Genomic DNA, 19,999 nt, shown 5'->3' on the forward strand with positions numbered 1-19,999 from the left:
TTCCAATGACCTCCCTTTGTCAGATGTGCCTAGGAATGTGTGGGAAGGTGGACGGGCACTATTTAGTTACTTCTTCCTTTAGGAACATTTTAGGACTTATCTGTTTGTAACTTAAGCTTTTTGTGATTTCTATATATTTTCTTACTGATATCATCTCTTAGGGCAGTAAATTCCATATGTAGAAAAAGATATGTATGTAGGTAAACAACTTTCTTAGGCTCCAAAAGTATCTTCTGCAGCCCCACTGCCCCACCCATTTCCACTCTTTTTTTTCCTTGCTCTAATTACAGGCTTCAGTCCTAGCATTTCTCAGCCGCTGACTCTGCATCACAGCACCTCAGCCATCTGCCTAATCTCGTTAGTCCCTACCACTCCTGAGGAAATGGCGTGTGTTCTGACCAAACTTATCTGCAGGCCTAAATCCCTTAGCCTATGGTCCAGAAAGGGGAGACTTCGTGGAGCAGAGAGCTTGCACAACTCTGAGAAATGGGGTGGGAGGACTCCTGGGGCCTTCGTGCAGGAAGAGGGGGTAGTCCAAAGCTTGAACCAGATGTTAGGGCAATGAAAGCTTGTCAGATTTGAGTCGGTTTTATTTCCCAACATCTGGGGGTTTGGTATCACTTTCCCTTTTGTTCTTTTGGCTCCCCCTTGGTTCCACTGGTGCCCGCAAGCCTGCTTTCAAAATGTGGAGGAGGCTGTGTGACCCTGTCTAAAGCCAGTGCTTGGAGAGGATTTCTGAGTAGCTATCGGAATATGGAAGGACCGCTCTGCAACATGCATGACTGTCTAACTGCTGTACGGCACACCTGAGACTAATGCACAATAGTATTGAATGTCAACTGTAATTGAAAAAAAAGATTGTAAAGGATGGTGAAATAAGGCAAAATTTGAGGCCTGTGCAGAAAAGTGGCAAATAGGAAAACTGGCTCATATCTGAGGAGCCACCCTGGGAGGTAACTGGCACAGGGCCCTTGGGGCCTCCTGATGTTGTATTGCACTTCAAAGCATCCTGTGTGGGTTTTGGCTCTTTTTTTATTTATTTATTGTGTGTCTGTAAGATCCTCACTAGAAAGAAGTATTCTCATTCTTCCATGAGTCAGTATCCCCATAGTTTTTGTTGTAGAGCTAGGATTTGTTTGGTGTTATGACTTCTTGATGACATAGAGTCATCAGGTGATTAGTTTTTGTATAGCTGCAATTCCTTTTGTTTAGGTTGTTCATATGAAATTTTAAAAATTTAATTGAATTTTGATTGCCTGGTTCTAGGCCTTGTTAAATAACAAATTTATCCGAGTAAATTTTAAAGATCTAATTGGCTTTATTGAATGATTCAATAACTGAGTAGCATCCCATCTAGCAAATAGAAGGAGCTCTAAAGGATTATACTGAATGAAAGGTTTTTAAAGCCAGAAAGGGGGTGGTAAAAAGAAATTATTAGTAAGAATGTATTGTTTCAGATAAGGTCACCCTCCAAAGGGGAAGGGAAGGGACCTACTGTTACCTTACTAGTGCTGACCAGGTAATTCCAGATCGACTGGTTAAAGGTTACATTTCTGGGAGAGACTGTGAAAACTATAATTAGGTGAGGTATTAAGTCTTGGTTTGCTGACATGGGGCTTAGCAGAAGTGACTCCATTTTTCTTTTTAACAGCCTGTGTATATCTTAGTTTCCATAGTTCCAGGCACAGTCTCTGAACTCAAAGACAAAAGCCACCTGGTAAAATCAGTGTTAGTGTTGATTTCTGTCTCCTGTTTGCGAGCTGGGATGATTTGACAGCACAGATGCAAAGACTGGCAGCAGATTATTTTGGGAAGCAGGGCAAGGCCCTTATTTTGATCTGCTCTGCATTTTAGATGTTCTGTTGCTATCAGCCCAGTTCTAAGCTCTGTGAGGACAGACATTGTGCTTCCCAGTCTCTCTTATGTTTCTGTGTACACAGAAGATATTTGATAGTTTAGGTATAGGTGCTGCAGGACTAAATAAGAAATGCCATTTAAAAAATAAAACTAAAAAATTAAAGCTCTTTTGCAATTCATTTTGTGTATTTTTAGATCCATTTAAGCAATTTTTCATTACTTCTAAAACATCTGAGATAATCATGAAAGTTCACTAGTAAATGTGTGTGTGTTTTAAACAAGAAAGATTTGATTTTACTCATAAAATTAACTTAAAACACTTTTCCCTCCAATAGCTACTAAATTGCCATTCAGAGGAATCTCTTTGGGAAACTGTTACTGTGTGCATATTTATTTCATCATATGCAATTAGCCTGATGTTAGCTTGTTCAACTCATGCCTATGTCATCTGCCTTGAATAACACTATTTAAGAAGCTGTTACTCCAAAGAAACCAGCTGTATGGTGCCATCATCAGTCACTGACTTGTTCAGGGCAATAAAAAAGAAATCAAACTACTATAAAAGCCAAAGAACAATTTCAGTTCACTATTAATTTCCCGTTCTTTGAAAAGTAAATGTTGGGAGCTCATAAATATCAGACTTGCTAATGCTTTAAGGAAAACTATTTTATTTGGAAGTCACTTCTGTGTTTCATTTCTTATTGTGTCTGACATTTGCTTAAGTTTTTCTAGTTTTAAAAAACTGTTAATCTGTTCTTTAAAAATTGTTTTTCATTAAAAGTAATAATCTTTTGTGGTTGCGGCTAACGTCAAAGGAAAAACAGATGGGTAGTACTTAAAGTGGCGAAAACAAGATTTTACTCAGGAGTCTTGCAATAGGGAAAAAGAGGCCTCATTGTAGAGCAGGGCTCAGTTCTGAATGTAGCAGCCCGATACTACCCATGGGGGGTGCGCTCCACGGCCCCGGGGGATGCCTGAAACTGTAGGTAGTGCCAAACCCTATACACTATGCTTTACCTATGATAAGTTTAATTTATACATCAGGCAGAGTAAGAGATTAACAACAATAACTCATATAGAATAGAATATTTATAACAATAAACTGTGATAAAAGTTATGAGAATGTGTTTTTTTCTCTCAAATATCTTACTGTACTGTCCTCACCCTTCTTGTGACGTGAGATGATACAGTGCCTGTGTGATGAGATAAGGTGAGGTGAGTGACAGAGGCATCGTGATGTAACGTTAGGCTACTGTAAAGGTGACAAGCACTGTGATACCATGACAGTCCATTTGATAACCAAGAGCCTACTAAGTGACTGTTAGGTGGGTAGTGTATGTATACAGTGTGGATACACTGGACCCAGGCATGATTTACATCCTGGGCAGGATAGAGTGGGATGGTGTGAGATTACATCACACTACTCAGAGTGGCACGCATTTTAAAACTTATAAGTTATTTATTTCTGGAATTTTCCATTTAATATTTTCAGACCTCACTTCACCAAGTGTAACTGAAACCTTGGAAAGCAAAACCATGGATAAGGGGGGACCACTGTACGGCATGGGCAAGTGGGGATTTATAGCTGAGGAGCAGGGTAGCAGTCAGTGGATGGGGAATTACTAAGGGAACAGCAAGGATAAGGGGGATTCTGCCTAAACTGACCTAACAGGGTTCTTGCTGAAGACAGGCCAGGGCATCAGACATCAGCTGGGGGACAGTGGAGGATGACGGTGACCAGCAGGGTCCTTACTAAAACTAGATTTTACAGGGAACTGCACAGATGGGCCTACGAGAAGGTTCAGGAGCCCGAGTAAAGTTTGGTCAAGTAAAGAATCTTTCACTAGACAAAAGGAATTAATGTTTGAGAGAAGTTTGATTGTGTTTGTTTATTTAAAATACTATTTAAGTGAGTAGTAAAGTTTTCATTAATGCAGTTAAAATTAACAACCACTTAAGACAAACCTAATGTGACTTTTTTTTTGCCGTTCCCTTAGGAAACAATTTCCTGTTTAGTGATAGGAAATTATCACTAAATTCCTGTAGTGTGATGGCCTATATCACTATAGAATGAAGTTGAAAATAAGGGCCTTGTCTCTTTTTTTCATGCAACTTTTGTCCCTTATATTTTTGCTTTCAGAGAATTTACAATGGCAGAAATCGAGCACTTTGTAGACCCCAGTGAGAAAGACCATCCCAAGTTCCAGAATGTGGCAGACCTCCACCTTTGTTTGTATTCAGCAAAAGCCCAGGTCAGCGGACAGTCTGCTCGGAAAATGCGCCTAGGGGATGCTGTTGAACAGGTAAGATTCCATAGGTACCTTAATTTAGATTGTACCTATTTGGGGCTTGTAACACTTAGCAAATCTGTGTATACTGGATGACAAATACTTTATTTTAGCAGTCATTTTATTGTTTTTATACAATATTTATTATACACTGTTATTACAGTGGGGGGAAATTACCTTAATGTGACAGTTGGTGGGCCATTGGGGCTAACGTGAGAAAATGTTTAGAAGACCACTTGGAAAAGAGATCTTGGTTTGAACTGCGCCTTATCAACAATATGTACTACTTTGGGGGAGACATTCTGACTCACAGAGAGCAGGCTCTCTGGATTTTAAACTCTTTTTCTATTACTCATGGCAATTGGAAGAGAGTCTTACATGTAATAGAATTTCTCTAATTATTTGCTTAGAGAAATGCGTGAGTGAGAACTTTTATAATAGCAGTTGCTTCCCTGTAGTGGCATGAATTACCCCAGGGAACAATGAGCTTCCTGCCCCTGAAAATACTCAAGTAGAGGCTGGGTAATAACTTCTTGGCCCTTCAGTGGGCAGGAGATGGGGCTAGATGATTTCTAAGATCCTTCAGTACTAAATTGTGAGATTACATATAATACTGTATGGGGCTCACAGATATCAGGGGATAAGAATGCATTAAAATCCCCTTAACACTTAACATTCCTTATTACTTTTGTTAATTCAGAAGGAACATAATTGTCATTCCTTAGGGTAATTATTGCGAACACCATTTTTAGCATTGTAGATCTAGGAGGTATAAGGTATTGGGCTGAATTTTTACTGACTGAGTATGGTAGAAAGGTGTTTAGTAACTCCATTATTATCAACTTGTTAACTTGACATTAACCCCTTTAAAAATAGCCAAGATCACCTGCTAGGTTTTGAGATTATTTGGAAAGCTGGATAAGTTAGTTTACCTTGTGTTTCAAATGTGTTTCAGTACATTATGAGTAACGCAATGGAATATAGTGCCTTGGCCTTCCAAAGTGCTAATGTGTGTTTTCCTTTCTCTGTGCTTGCTTGCATGCTTGCTTTGCGTAGTTATTTACTTATTTGTTTGTTCATTTATTTTTTAGGGTGTGATTAACAACTCAGTATTAGGCTATTTCATTGGCCGAATCTACCTCTACCTCACGAAGGTTGGAGTATCTCCAGATAAACTCCGCTTCCGACAGCACATGGAGAACGAGATGGCCCATTATGCCTGTGACTGTTGGGATGCCGAATCCAAAACGTCCTATGTAAGTAGAGTGGATTGGTTTTTAGTGTGTGGTTTTCACATTGTTAACTTAGAAGCATGGAGAGCAAAGTCTGCCTTTTGTGTGCTTTATGTCAGAGCAGAACAAAAAGATAAGAGATCTTTTCCTGAGCAAATTGGAAAACTCATTTTCCCTTGTGCTCTTATAAGGAGGGCCTACTCTGTGTCCCAGCATCCCTGTGTAGACTTAGATGTCTTTTACAGAGAGAACACGCACCTGTATGGCACAGTGCTGGTGTGTATTCCTGGGGTGAGCAGTGTTATTGGTAATATCCTGAGTGCAGCTGAGGTGCGGTGGCATCCCTCCTGACAAGGACCCCAGCAGACATTGGAAATGGTGGAGCTGAGCAGAGAAAGCCATAGTGCTTTGAGTTTAGAGAACTATTTGGTGATTGGGGGATAGACTACTAGATTCTGAGCTCTTGTTTGGGAACTGCCTTTTCTCAAATTCTATGCATTTAATAATTCAGAGAAGACCTCCAGGTTATCTCTTCACTGTACCTTTCCACCCCCGTCCCCCAACCATGACCATCAGTACTGAAGTTTAGGATTGGAAGGCATTTGGAATTAGGAGGTACTTTCTGCATTGGTGTCAGTGGGAACAAGGTGGCATGCAGACCCGGGGGAGAGCCTTCTCGCAGCCCTTTGGTCCTAAAGAGTCTTCTCACCTATGTAGAGACTAGCCCACGGTCATGGTCCCATATGCCCTAAGTTTCACTTTGCACTTTTTTAAGTGTCTTTTTTTTTTTAAGATTAATTTTTAAATTAAAAATAAGTCATAAAAAAACCCAGTTACTCCTTTTTGTAAAACAAAAAGCAAAAAAGTAATTCTGAAGAACACTATATAGGAAGAGACTTCTAATTGTATGCCTCTCTTCCAAAGTGTTTCATGTTTCTTTTCTAGATCAGACATTTTCTGTAGCAAATATTTTAGGCTTTACAGATATCTGTTGCCTGTCTTCTTTGTTGTTGTTGGTGGGGGTTTTTTACAACCATTTAAACATGTAAAAACCATTCTTAGCCCCCTGGACCTTGGTTTGTCAATCCCTGATCCAGATGCATATAAAATGCACCACAAACATACACATCTTAGTGAATATCAGATGGTCAAGTTACATGTTTTTAGGCTTTGTTCTTTATTTTCTGGTGTGTTTTTTTTGTTATTTGTGTTGCGGTTTCTGAGCTTACATGCGTTTTTTATTTGCTCTCTTTATTTCAAGTGCCCCATGTTGGTAACATGCACTTGGAAAGCTCTTGATGGTAAATAATTCTAAGAACTAACTGGATACTTACTAAAATAAGCCTTTTACTTTTGTTCTTATTCAAAGAGCAGATTTTTTTTTTTTTTTTTAATATATCTTTATTGATTTCAGAGAGAGGAAAAGAGAGGGAGAGAGAGAGAGATAGAAACATCAATGATGAGAGAGTCATTGATCAAGCCCGCAACCGGGCATGTGCCCTGACCGGGAATTGAACCCCGATAGCCTGGATCCTAGGTCGACGCTCAAGCGCTGAGCCACGCCTGGCCGGGTGAAAGAGCAGATTCTTAAGGGTCTTTGTAAACAATTTAGATTGTGCTTTGAAAAGTATCTTGGGTACTAACAAGAAATGGAACCTGGCACCCAAGTGTTATTAAGCTTTATTCTGTGACCTAGACATTTCCTGCTCTTAACGGAATTTTCTTCTGTTGGGGAAGAAACAGCCATCTGATGCCGAGATGTGAGAGCTGTAGACACTTCATCGAAAGAGCATAGTGGTTTCTGCCAGATTTATTTTGAACCCTGCTCACAAATTTGAAACAAACCGGCGGTTTTTCTTGTTTCACATTTTATTTCCACAGTTAAATCCTAGAATTTGTTAGTTTTGCCCACATTCAGTGTGGCAAAATAAACCTGTCCAGGAAGTAAGAAGACTGCTTTGTGTACGTGTGGAAAGGCTGTTAGCTGCCTCACATGTAAAACTATCCCCATTTCAAACACTTGTAAAAGTGGAGTGGAGATTCTGTAATTGAGCTGTCCCTGAGTGTATGAAAGGATTAGTTATAATCTGCGTACATTTGTGAATGACCCTAATGTAAGGAACGAACATTTTTATCTATCCTGTCTTCTTAGGGCTGGATTGAGATTGTCGGATGTGCTGATCGGTCCTGTTATGACCTTTCTTGTCACGCGCGAGCCACCAAAGTCCCACTTGTAGCGGAGAAGCCCCTGAAAGAGCCCATATCCTTTCTAGTTACTTCTCAACTCAGTACTAATGTGTGAACGAACATCTTGGAAGTAGATAAGTGCAGGTCTGTACCTTGTTCTGTGGGTAAACTGGAATGTTGGATATTGAGGTGACAGTTAATGAAACCTATTATTTCACCCATCACTGCTCCTTTCCTGTTCTCTCTACTTATAATCTGACATATGCCAACTCAATATTTGGTTCTTAAAAAGAGGTATTTTCACGAATATGCTCTAAATTTCTTTCAGGGTATGGACCAATTTTTGTCAGCCGTTTTTAAAATGCATTTCTCCGCACCTGCACCTATCTCCATACTCTTTACCTTAAGAGTACCTGGTGAATACTTTCTCTGTTAAAAGATGAGTTGCCATTTTATGATAGATAAAATGATAATTTAGCTCACTTGTTATGTTAATCAGCACAGTGGACATTTCTTTCCTTTACCAGACAGTGAAGTTGTGAGCTGATTTTAGGGCTAGGCCAGCGGTGTTGGAATCTTTTAGAAATGAATAAATTATTATCAGAAGTTATTATGCTATGTATGGGGTTGTATTGCTGATTAGATAATAAATCCCTTTATCTTTCTGTAACTTGGAAAAAAAATGATGGTTTTTACTTATTTTGAATGTTTTTGTGGTTCTCAAGATCATTTCCCGAAATTCTGAGGTAGTTCTGCATTTTTGGATTCCTTGACTACTTCATACAAAACAGTCAATGTTGTTCAGTTTGAACCCAATAAGGGAGCAATTGGTAAGGCGTATAAGAAGGATGCAAAGCTGGTAATGGAGTACCTTGCCATTTGTGATGAGTGTTACATTACAGAAATGGAGAAACTACTGAGTGAAAAAGGGTAAGATTTAAGATGTGTACTTTTACATGGGCTCCAGTCAAATATGGTTTTTCTGCCAGGTTCTGAAATTAGGGTGAGATTAGTATCTTCAGAAATTCTTTGCAGGTAAGTACTATCTCTTGGCTACATTTAAAATACTGGGCTTGCTGAGATTTAGATACTATAGCTGGAAATAGATTTGAAATGGACTATAAAGACTTTTTCCCCCCCAATAACTTTCTTAGAGGAGGAGACTTGTCCAAGGTAGTGACTGAGGAAGGATTAGAAACTTATTTCTGTCTTCAAGTCAGTATTCTGTTTTTGAACTTTGGAGTAGTCTCTGTAATTGTTTTAAGCATAAATATAAAAACAGTAGAGGAGAATCTTTAAAGAAATACAACAAAATCCAGCACTAAAGAGTATAACATTTACTGTGTCTGGCAAACAATAAAAATTTGTAGACATGAAAATGTGACCCTCATATAATGAGGAAGAATTGGTCAAAAGAAATACCCAGAAATGACAAACATGATGGAATAAATATATAAGGATATTAAAACAGTTATAAATATGCTTTATATGCTTAAAGACATAAGGGAACTTATGAACATATAAGGTGAGAGGTGAAAATATATAGAAAAAGAACCAATGGAACATCTAGAGGCAATATCTCAACTGAAAACTCACTGAATGGGGTTAACAGTGGATTAAACATTGCAGAAGAAAAGATTGAACTCAATGTAGCAATAGAAACTATTTAAAATGAATAAAATGAATCATAGAAAAAGAGACTGGGAGAAAAAAATGTCCTTTGGAACAATAAGAGGCAGTCTAACATGTAATTGCAAATCACAGGGAGTATATACAGTGAAAATATCTGAAGATACATCAGTAGCTGAAAAATTTTCCAAATTTGATGCATACTATAAACCCAGGGATTTACGAAGTTCAACCTGAGCAGAATAAGCAAAGAAAACCACATAAAGGCACATAAGAATCAAATTGCTGGAAATCAGTAATGAATAGAAAACTCCTGGTGAGAAAAGGCTGGTTACATAAAAAGGAGCAAAGATAGGAATGATTACAGTTCTCATCAAACACTAGGCAAGCCACAGTACAATAGAATGAAATTTTTTAAAGTACTTACAGACAAAAATCTTAGACGCAGCAAAAATATCCTTCAAAAATGAAGAGAAAATGCTTTCAGACAGACAAAAGCTCAGAGAATACATTGTCAGCAGACCTATCAACAAAAAATGTTAGAGGATGTTCTTCAAGCAGAAGTGTGGAAATTTAGATCCACCCAAAGAAATTAGGAGCTCTACAAATGCCAAAGATGTAGGTAAATATAAATGATGTTTTCATTGATTTCTTTAAAATGACATCTCTTAATTTCTTGAAAAGATAGTGGACTTCTAAATGTATATGCAACTAAAAACAACCTCAAAATACATAAAGCAAACCTGACAGAACTGAAAAGAAAAATAGACAATTACAGTTGGAGATTTCTTCACCCCTTTCCCAGTAATTGGTAGAGCAAGTACACAAAAAAACAATAGGAAGTCGAAGATCACCATTAATTTATTGTCGGAGAATGTCTAATCAGAATACACATTTTTTTAAGTGCACTTGAAGCATCTTCCATGTTGTTTTTGTACAGCCCTCCAGCTAAGGATGAATTTTGCATTTGCAAAGGGTTGTTTGAGAAAAGGACACAAGGGAATTGCATGTGGCCTGCAAACCCTTGGAGTGTTTTATATCTGGCCTGTACAGAAAGCTTGCCAACACCTGTCAGACGTTAGGCTAAGTGAAAGAAGTCTTACACAAAAGATTATGTGCAAAACTCTAGGAACGACAAGCCTGGTTTATAGTGATAGGAAGCACGTCAGTGGTTGACTGGGGCTGGAGGGGATTGGGGTAGGGGACATGGGAACCTCTGGAGCTTGGTGGTTACATGTCGATACACATTTGTCAAGAGAATCATCGCAAGAGGAATCCCTGTAAGTTGAGGATACAATTGTCCATTTCAGTAGGAAATTTTAAAATATTTCTGGTCTCCCAGAATTAACATCTATTTATGTTAAAACAACATCAAATCTTATTAAAATGGATATAGATCACCAGTTAGATATTGTTACCCACAAATAAGACAGTTTCCTTTTTTAAATTCTCAAGTAATGGCTTCCTCCTCGCTCATTTCAGCTTTTTAATAACTATTACCTACTCTATACTTAGACTGTGCTTGCACAGAGAATATATATGATACTGTCCATGTAGTGGGATCTTTAACGCACACACACAAACTTCAGACAGAATGTACAAAGGGAGGGAATAAATGGAAATCACTGATGTGATGCATGAGATTATCACTACTAGAAACTAGCAAAACACAGCCATACAGCGTCAGACAACCATAGGAGGGCTCTCTTTTCCGAGCACTGAGCTGCTTGTGAGAAATCCAAATTGATCTTCATAATGTGAGAAAATGCCTCCTAAGCGCTTTATAAAAATGAAGTCTTTAATCTGAAACGGAATGGGTGTATCTCAGGATAGGAATATACTGTGGTCAGTTATTTAGGGGTGTGGGGGGTAATATTTTATATTGACATGACAAACAATAACTAAACTTTCAGCTGATCATCAACATGAATGTCAAAGTTTATTTTGGAAATAGTGTGGGAGTTTTGAAATTAATTTCTGTACAGTGACAAGCTGGTCATTCTTACAATTGTTGGGACAATAAAGAGAACAGTGGTCTTTGTGAGCAGGCCTGTTTCTGAAAATTTGTCACTATTCTAAAACTAAATTTTTAAAATATTGTTTTTGGTTTTACCTTGATCCCAAAACCGAAGGAATTGACCATTAAAGCACTTATGGAATTTTATAAACTAGGCATATTTTGGGGTGCCTCCCAGAACACTGGTGCTATTGTTAGAATAATATTTAATTTGGTGTTTCTTATGAAATAATTTAAGTTTGGCTTCAGCTATTATATCTGGAGAGTTGACTAAGTTGTATTACATTTAAAGTAAAAAACATTTTAGCAGCCTGTAAAGTTCCTTTGAATTCAGACACAGGGATGCCTGTTTTCACTAATATGTAATGTTTCCTTGTAGGGAATTCACTATTGAAACTGAAGGGAAGACATTTCAGTTAACAGGAGACATGGTCAGTGTGAAGAGATTCCAGAAAACACTATATGGTAAGTTTGTAGAAATGATTAAGAAACAAACCAAAAATATTATTACTCTTTAAAGTTTTGTTTTGTTTTACTTTATATTATAACCATTTTACTGAAACTTTGAAGAGGAAGCATAAATTCTTTAATGCCATAACCCTAAATTTGATGACGGCGTGTAAGGCATTATCTTGGGCCTTTTTAAGAAACATAATTGCACTGCTGCCGAGAATAATGTGTGAAGTCACCTTTATACCTCCTGTTACCTCAGGTGCATATGAAGAATAGCCTGAAAATGCTTTCGTTTCCTAAGCAAAAGAGGGATTTCACAACCCTTCTGCTTTTTTGGGGGGAGGGGAAATTGTTAAAATTCACTTTGATTAATGATCCTTTTTTTAAAAAAAATATATCTTTATTGATTTCAGAGAGAGGAAGGGAGAGAGAGAGAAACATCAATGATGAGAAAGTTGTCATTGATCGGCTGCCTCCTGCATGCCCCCGACTGGGGATCTAGCCTGCAACCTGGGCATGTGCCCTGACTGGGAATCAAACCGCGATCTGCTGGATCCTAGGTCAATGCTCAACTGTTGAGCCATGCCTGGCCGGGCAGATTAATGATCTTTCATGCTTTTTTAAAATCCAGGGAGGTGTATTTTTTTTACAGAACAAATTCTATGAATTGGGAAATGAGTGTTTTGGAGGGTACTCATGGTTAATTGTGGCTGCACTAAAGGTCCTGGAAGCTGATCGTAGTGGGTATTTGGGAGCTCCTGCCAGTGGAGAGAGCAGGCCTGCTTTTCCACTCATTTCCGGCCTGCTTTGTAGCCAGGCTTCAGTGAGCTGTGGAAGCAGTCAGAGTAGTGGTCGCAGTAAGTGGGGATTCTTCATGGTCTGGGGCTTCTTAGTCACCATCCAGTATCTCTTTGAGCCGTACTATACCACTGCTCGATGCCAGGGAAGGAGGGGCAGAAAATGCCTTGATGGTATTTCTAATACATTTTTCTCACTTTATCACATAGACAAAAGAAATAGCCTCTCTTTTCTCCCACATATGTGAGTTTTTAGTTCTAATTACCTCATTTTCCTTGAAAAGTAAACTCTCCAAGGTCAGTTACCTTAGACCTGGACGTGCTTAGCCATGCTTCTTTTCTGAGTAAAATGTACTAATGAGTCTATTTCCTATGTGTACCACAGTTACAGCCTCCCCCATGGGAAATGCTGTGGGGTGCCTGGTAAATGAATGTCTTTGAGTGAGTGCTGATCCCTGAGCACTCTTCTTTAGGGGCCCCTGACCCCAGAACCTTGGAAATGCAGCAGCAGTAACTTGGCTGTCTTAAAGACTTCTCATTCAGATAGCAAGATAGGAAGCAAAACAAACCATTTGATACTTGTGTGTGTAGGAATTCTTTCAGTTAATTTTGCCAGCTATCATGGTAGATTGTTAATTCTAAAAAAATCCTAACAAAAGCTCTAGAGTTTTACTAACTTCTGTGCAGGCAAGGCAGTTAGTATAGCCGCTATTCACAGCTTACCCCCGGGGGAAGAAACACCGGGGTTCCTTGTTTCACTTTTACACTCTGTAAACAAAGAATTTAATTTTTACTTTTGTTTACAGTATTACAGATGTTCCTTTTTCTCCCCACTGGCCCTTCCCCCCCCCCCCCCGTTCCTTCCCCCTCCCCAGTCACTCTCCCTGCCATTGTCCGTGTCCTTGGGTTGTGCATATATGCATATAAATTCTAACAAAGAATTTAATTTGATGAGATTGTTTTCACCCCAACTTTCTCTTGAAAGGCTTTATGTTTCCTACCCGAGAGTAGTTCTTGGGAATGTTTCTTCATTCTGATGTACAAGATTGATCAAATTTCATCTAGAAGAGATATTTTTAGTGCTAATGAGGATTGTTTAGAGGAAATGCATTATGTGGGGTTGAGAATGTTACTGAATCTCTCTCTCGCACAGTGGAAGAAGTTGTTCCAAATGTAATTGAACCCTCCTTCGGCCTGGGCAGGATCATGTATACGGTATTAGAACATACATTCCATGTGCGCGAGGGAGACGAACAGAGAACGGTAAGCTGTCCCATACAGGTATCTTCCTTACAGTGTCAGAAATGAAACTTGCTAAAGCGCATTAAAGACTGAGTGATCAATTAGTTGTTAGTCACTGCCGTGTACTAGGGACGTTACCGTTCGCTCATCTTTGTGTCAAGTGTCCACAGAGCAGTGCACTGCCTCACCGTTACTTCACTTGAGCTTCGGGTGTGTGGTTTTTCTCAGTGCCAGTGGTTTAGTTATTGGTGTTCTCTATCCAGAGATAGAATTTACCACTTTGGGGGAACTGTCTATGTTGGAAGGAATGATAGTTTTTGGATATACTCATATTGTTAGAAAATTGGAAAGGAAGGGATGGCCTATAGAATTTGGCCCAACCAAAAGAACCACATATCTGCACTGGTAACGCATTTAGGGGAATCTTAAATGGCATAAAATTGTCTGGGGTACTTTAGGGGTAAAGACAGATTCTTAGGTTCTAGTTCAGGGAACTAGATTTACTAAGTCTTAGATCCAGGGATCTGTATTTTTTTTATAGGAATCCAGGTAATTGCAGTCTGGGAGATTGACAGATCGTAAATTGGGCACTGGTGTTTGTGATATAGCCTTACCACTCAAGCATTGCTGAAGGGAAATATTTATAAGAAGTCTGTTAACTGCATAAGTTTCCTTTTGGCTCTGGTGCTTCTGAATTACTGCCTCATGTCCGCCACTTTATCTCCATTTTGCCTTCCTTCACCTTTCTCACCTCGCCTCTGCCTGCGGAAATGATACTCCTTAATTTATAAGAGAAATTCAGAGGAAGAATGGCTAGAGAAGAGGGGCTGTGTATGTTAGATTAACTAGAAGGAGCATTCTCATCCGCACGACCATGCACTCTAAAGCCAAGTGTGTGTGTTGTGGTGGACATAACTCTGCAGCTCTTTCTGGAACACTTAACCCTAAAGAATGGACCAATGAGCAATCAGTGCCAGTATTTTGCAGTCTGGCATCCTTACTGTTGTAGTAGGTAGCTAATAAGTTTGCTATTTTATTCTCTGCTCTAAAGTTGCACCTTCACTTCCTGACATTTAAGGAGCAGCTTTTCATTCATTCAGCAGAGTGAGGACCTGTGCTGGACACCAGGCAGGCAGGCACAGGCTGGCTCTTCTCAGAGTTATGGCATTCATAGCTGAATGTGTTCTTCTTAGATGCCAAGTTTGCTTCAAGCTTTTCTGTGTTTTTTTCAACAGGTTTTAAAAGATCTTTTAGCTGTTCATTTGAATCTAACAATATCGATAAAACTAGAGTTCTGGTAGAAGTTGTGTAAGGGCTAAGCCAGAGTAAATTAGTGACAGTGTTTAATGAATTGAAGATTTTAGTCACGAATAGAAATTTGATTAGACTGTGGGAAGCCAAAAATGTTTTTAAGTTATTAGTACATTAGTTCCTAAATCCATTTCCCTGTGAATTTGGTATAAAAACATTGTCAGTAAGATTTTAAAAAATTTTTTTCCATGAAGGCAGGTCCCCATTTCCCTCTCACATATAATTATCACAGATGGAGGTGAGAAGTAGGATTTTGAGTGTGTGACTCTGGCAGCTGCACCGCTGGAGCCCAGGATTTACTCCCAGCGGAAGTTGATTAGGTCTTGGGGGTGAGCTAACCTGGAACTCGTGTCATTTATTATTTTTATGGGACCTGTTCATTCTGAGTTTCATATTCTCGCCTGCAAGCAAACCCTTGGTATAAATATTATTTAAGAACTCGTTTTCAACCCCAGACAGCAGCAAGTTTGCCTTCCAGAGAACATCCTCACTTTCGTTTATTTCCGAGTCACTCCGAAGCCTGTTTCAGGAGCAGTTTTAGAGGACTGTACTTTTTGGTTGAAGTGCACAAACAGTTTTTTGTTGTTTGTTTGTTTTATATTATTTCTTTTGGACATACACTTGTGAGCTAATTAAACTTGCTGGCTTTACTCAGACACTAAGGCCCATAGGTTTGTCTGCGGTGCTGGAATTCTTCAAGGACAGAGCAGAGTTTTGTTTCAGGGCCACTCCCACTTACTATTGGGTGATCGGAGGGAGGTTCTATAGGAATTTCCACAGAAAGAGAGAAGGCTGTGAGGGATTTTATAGGGTACCCAAAAATTGGCATCTTCTGTGGCGGCTTTGAGAGTGCTTTCCAATCACCTAAGGTTTACAGCAGACCTGTGAGCACGCAGAGCAGGCGGTAGAGACCTTCTTTTCAGATGAGAAACTAAGGTCCAGAGAGAGAGCTCAACTGAGTTGGTCTGAATTCAGAGCTAAAAAGCAGACCTTTCTGGTTCTGGTTAGCCGCCTTTTTCTCTTTTTGTCATGCCAGTTTTCCTAGTGTGTGTTCTGCTGTTTTGATAGTGAAATTTGGACATTAGCAATTAGATTTTTATTAACTCACATGTTGGTATTTCTCTCTTTCATCCAGTTCTTCAGTTTCCCTGCCGTGGTTGCTCCATTCAAATGTTCCGTCCTTCCACTGAGCCAAAACCAGGAGTTCATGCCATTTGTCAGGGAATTATGTAAGCAAATCCAACTGAGCGATCTTCATGGAAACACAGTCAAGTAGACTGAACTTTAGGAAATGTGTTTTGTTTTTAAATAAAATCGAAGTGATTTTAGCCCTCTGCTCTTATTTCTAAGAGTGAGTGTGCTTGCTCAGGATGTCTTCTCCTAGCATAGAAATGAGTCGAGGTGGGACCCAGTAGTCAGATTGAAAGCAGCCTAGCTTCTCTTGTTGACCTTGGTGTTCTGCTCACTTCATGGGAGTCCCTAGTGGATCTCCAGCCCCTGAACCCACAGCACCAACAAGGAGCCTTGTGGTCACCTGGAGTAGCTCATTTATTTCAGGCTTGGGAAACAGGAATGTTCAGTGAGCAGCTCGGGGTCATGCAGGTGAGGTGGTGGAGTCAGAACCAGCCTCTAGCCTTGGCTGTTGGTCTGATACTCCCCTGCAGCTGAGTAAGGGGTTGGGCTCCAGCAAGGGACTTACTAAACTTTGGTGAATTTTCTTTCTCTTGGAACTGTAACTTATTACTCTCCTGTCTCAGTTCCTTTTATAAGTTTCCTCAACTTGTAAGACAACATTTAGATGACACTGGGACTCTCCATGATTTTATTTTGAATTTACTTTATTTATTTTGGCTAGCGGAAGCCCTGACCAAGAATGGCGTCTCCCACAAAGTCGACGATTCCTCTGGGTCCATTGGAAGACGCTATGCCAGGACTGATGAGATTGGTGTGGCTTTTGGCATCACCATCGACTTCGATACCGTGAACAAGACCCCACACACTGCAACTCTGCGGGACCGGGACTCCATGCGGCAGATTCGAGCAGAGGTGCCTTTTCCCTTGGCCTTTGTAGTTGTAGAAATGTGCTGGTTCCTTCCCATTTGAGCTGGGTGTTGATGTATTTATGCTCTCCTTTTTTTTCTTTTTAATTTTAATCATAGGCTTAGAGCACAGATTGCCAAGTCCCCTTGGTTTCATTATGAAAATATCCATTAACACTTCTCTAATATTTTATGGCCACTTGGATCACTCTGGGCTCATTCTCTGGCAGTTTGCTTTTATACCTGTTAGTTTATTTGGACAGGAGAAATAGGACCCCAAGCAGTTGTTGCCATAGTTTTATTGGCAGGCTTTGAGGGACTTAGATTTTTTAATCTTTACATTTCAGTATAAATGTATGCATGTGTATGTATAAACTTCTCCATGTTAATCCATTTGAAACAGTGCATATGTTTTAGTAATTTACTTAATGAGAATGGAATAATGGAGACAGAAAAAGTACAGAAGGGAAAGGAGAGGGGGGGCCACTTTAATTGACAGCCTCCTAATTTATTAATCTTGAGCTGGTTTTTATTTAAAGTGCCTGGTAATTGCTCAGCTTGGTACAGAGAGTTAGTCATAGGAGAAATAGAGGTAAAGACTGCTTCTCCAAAGGAGTTTACAGTCTAGTTCAGAAGTCACAGATTTCTGGCTTGGCTTTTTACAAAACCAGATCTGATTCCTCTGGACCTACATTCCCATCTCTCAGTGGTTCTCAAAGGTAGTCTCTGGGCCAGCAGCATCCACATAACCTGGGAGCTTGTGCGATAAGCAGAATCTCTGCCCCAGACCTACTGAATCAGAAGCTGGGGTGGGGTTGGGGGGGGAGAGGAAGAAGGGGCAGAACTATTCTATCAAGATCTTCCAGTGGTCCTGCTGCTCAGGTTTGAGACCTGCTGCTGTGTGGTGGCCAGTGTTGGTTACAATTGGGACTAAGCCTGCCCCCTTAGCTGGGGCTCTCCAGTGTACGAGTGTCCCCTGGCTCCCGCACTCACGTTACCTGAGTTACCCCTGTTCTAAAAGTTAAATTTAGCACACGTGAAGTAACTGCACGTGACACAGAGACTTGGAATAATTAGAAAGGGCTGTGTGGGAGAATTGGGTTTTCGGGGGTTTGGCAGGCATTCGGCTGGAAGAAGAGCAGGAACCCAGGTCTGGGAGGGAGGTGTGTATGATAAATGAGGGGAATGTAGAGGGATGGACAAGAAACATTCTCTGGGGATCAGTTTGTAGAGGGATCCTGTCATTATTTAAACAGTGGTTTGGCTCTAAGGGTTCCTGAATTCGGGGTGAATCCTTTTTGACAATCTAATCAAGTTGGCTGACTCTTGGACTTCTCTTTCCTTTTATCCCAGGTCTCTGAACTGCCCAATGTAGTCCGTGATCTGGCCAATGGCAGCATCATGTGGGCCGATGTGGAGACCAGGTATCCTCTCTTTGAAGGGCAAGAAACCGGTAAAAAAGAGACAATCGAGGAATGAGGACAATTTCAGTAACTTTTGACCACTTGCGCTAATAAAAAAATAACTCTTACCGTGTTCATGTCCACTTTACAAAAAAACAGCATTGCGATTGCTCCCAGGGACTGCATTTTATCCTCAGGGGCTGCCTGATTTTACCCAATTAAAGTTGGAGGAATTCCGAACAAACTTGTCATCCATGTGCTCCTGTTTCCGCATTCTCAGCAAAGCTGTTTCTCCCACCTTTGGGTCACACACTCAGCTTTCTGTTAAACACAGCTGATACATTTTTATAATTAGCAGCTTTATTGGGGTATAATTTACATACCATAAGATTCAGCCATGTGAAGTAATTCAGTAACGTTTAGTAGATTTACGGAGTTGTTCAACCGCCACCACAATCCGATTTTAGAACATTCCCTTCGCTCCAAAAAGAAATCTGTGCGTTTAGCTCACTCCACATTCCAGCCCCAGTGCCAAGCGACTGTATGTTTTTTCTGTTTCTATAGATCGCCTTTCTACTTATTTTTTCTGAGAAAGTGATGTATTGTGCTGAGGACACAGCTGAGGATGGCATTGTGGGGAGGCCCAGGTGCAGAGAGCAGGAGGAGGAGGCGTTCTGGTGGGGGATGTAAGGGCAGCCACCAGAATGTTCTGTGGACAGAGATCTTTGCTCTTTAGTCTCCAGGGGGTGGTACATGGGCAGGACATGTACTTGAACTTAGCTTCCCAAGTAGCCCTGGAAACCACTGAACCCCTAATGCTGCAGGAGCCCCACCTGTCTTATCTAACTTGGCGATTCTCAGCCACCACGGTGCCTTCATTCTAGCCAAGTAGTTTTCTGAGGAGCTGCACTCTTATTATATTTTTGTATGGAACACTCAGCACATGGGCTTATTTGTTAGGAAAAAATTCCAGGATGGGTGAATTTGAACAGCTCTTTATTGGCAGAGTTAAGACCTTGCCTAGTGTCCCGGCTTCCTGTCTCACAGTATAGGGAGGGGAGGGGTGACCGGAATGTTGGCCTTTGTCTTGGGTACGAAGAGACATGGAGGTGGAGAATCCCCAGAGCCGCTCTCCTTGCGTCTCATCTCCGGCGACGCCCACCGCAGCACTGCCCAGCAAGCATTCAGTCTGCAGGCAGGTGAGTTGTGAATTTCTGAACAAACCTCTTGGGGAAGAGTCTTATACTGAAACTAATTTCTCTTCTGCTTGGTGCTTTTTAAAGCATTCATTACAAGAAGGAACTCGATTTTAATACATTTGAGCTTTCATTTTCTAGGGAATTCCCTTTACCGCAAATTCCTTGTAGCTCTTACCGTGGCTACAAGGAATTTGTAGCCAAATTCCCCCACGGAAGAGATGTCTTCCTCTCATTCATTTTCTCCTTTTTACAGCCAGTGCCTCCCTAGTCAGTCACCACCACCACCTCAGACATTGTGATGAGCTCACTCACTAATAGGAAAAGATATATTAAATATGTAGTGGG

General features: G+C 40.3%; 1 protein-coding gene across 1 annotated transcript in view; it reads left to right on the plus strand.

Annotated features, from left to right (window-relative positions):
- Window positions 1-18,699, plus strand: part of GARS1 (glycyl-tRNA synthetase 1) — a 32,956-nt gene extending 14,257 nt beyond the window's left edge. Inside the window, exons 9-17 of the mRNA XM_087821243.1 lie at window positions 3,998-4,160; window positions 5,237-5,401; window positions 7,530-7,665; window positions 8,356-8,494; window positions 11,590-11,675; window positions 13,614-13,723; window positions 16,149-16,242; window positions 16,869-17,059; window positions 18,406-18,699. Coding sequence (XP_087677369.1) covers window positions 3,998-4,160; window positions 5,237-5,401; window positions 7,530-7,665; window positions 8,356-8,494; window positions 11,590-11,675; window positions 13,614-13,723; window positions 16,149-16,242; window positions 16,869-17,059; window positions 18,406-18,531 — 1,210 coding nt within the window. The 3' untranslated portion in view covers window positions 18,532-18,699. The remainder of the gene's footprint in view (window positions 1-3,997; window positions 4,161-5,236; window positions 5,402-7,529; window positions 7,666-8,355; window positions 8,495-11,589; window positions 11,676-13,613; window positions 13,724-16,148; window positions 16,243-16,868; window positions 17,060-18,405) is intronic.
- The last annotated feature ends 1,300 nt before the right edge of the window (window positions 18,700-19,999 follow it).

This window comes from Miniopterus natalensis, chromosome 10 (genome assembly GCF_054644295.1).
Source record: "Miniopterus natalensis isolate mMinNat1 chromosome 10, mMinNat1.hap1, whole genome shotgun sequence".
Classification (NCBI taxonomy): domain Eukaryota; kingdom Metazoa; phylum Chordata; class Mammalia; order Chiroptera; family Miniopteridae; genus Miniopterus; species Miniopterus natalensis.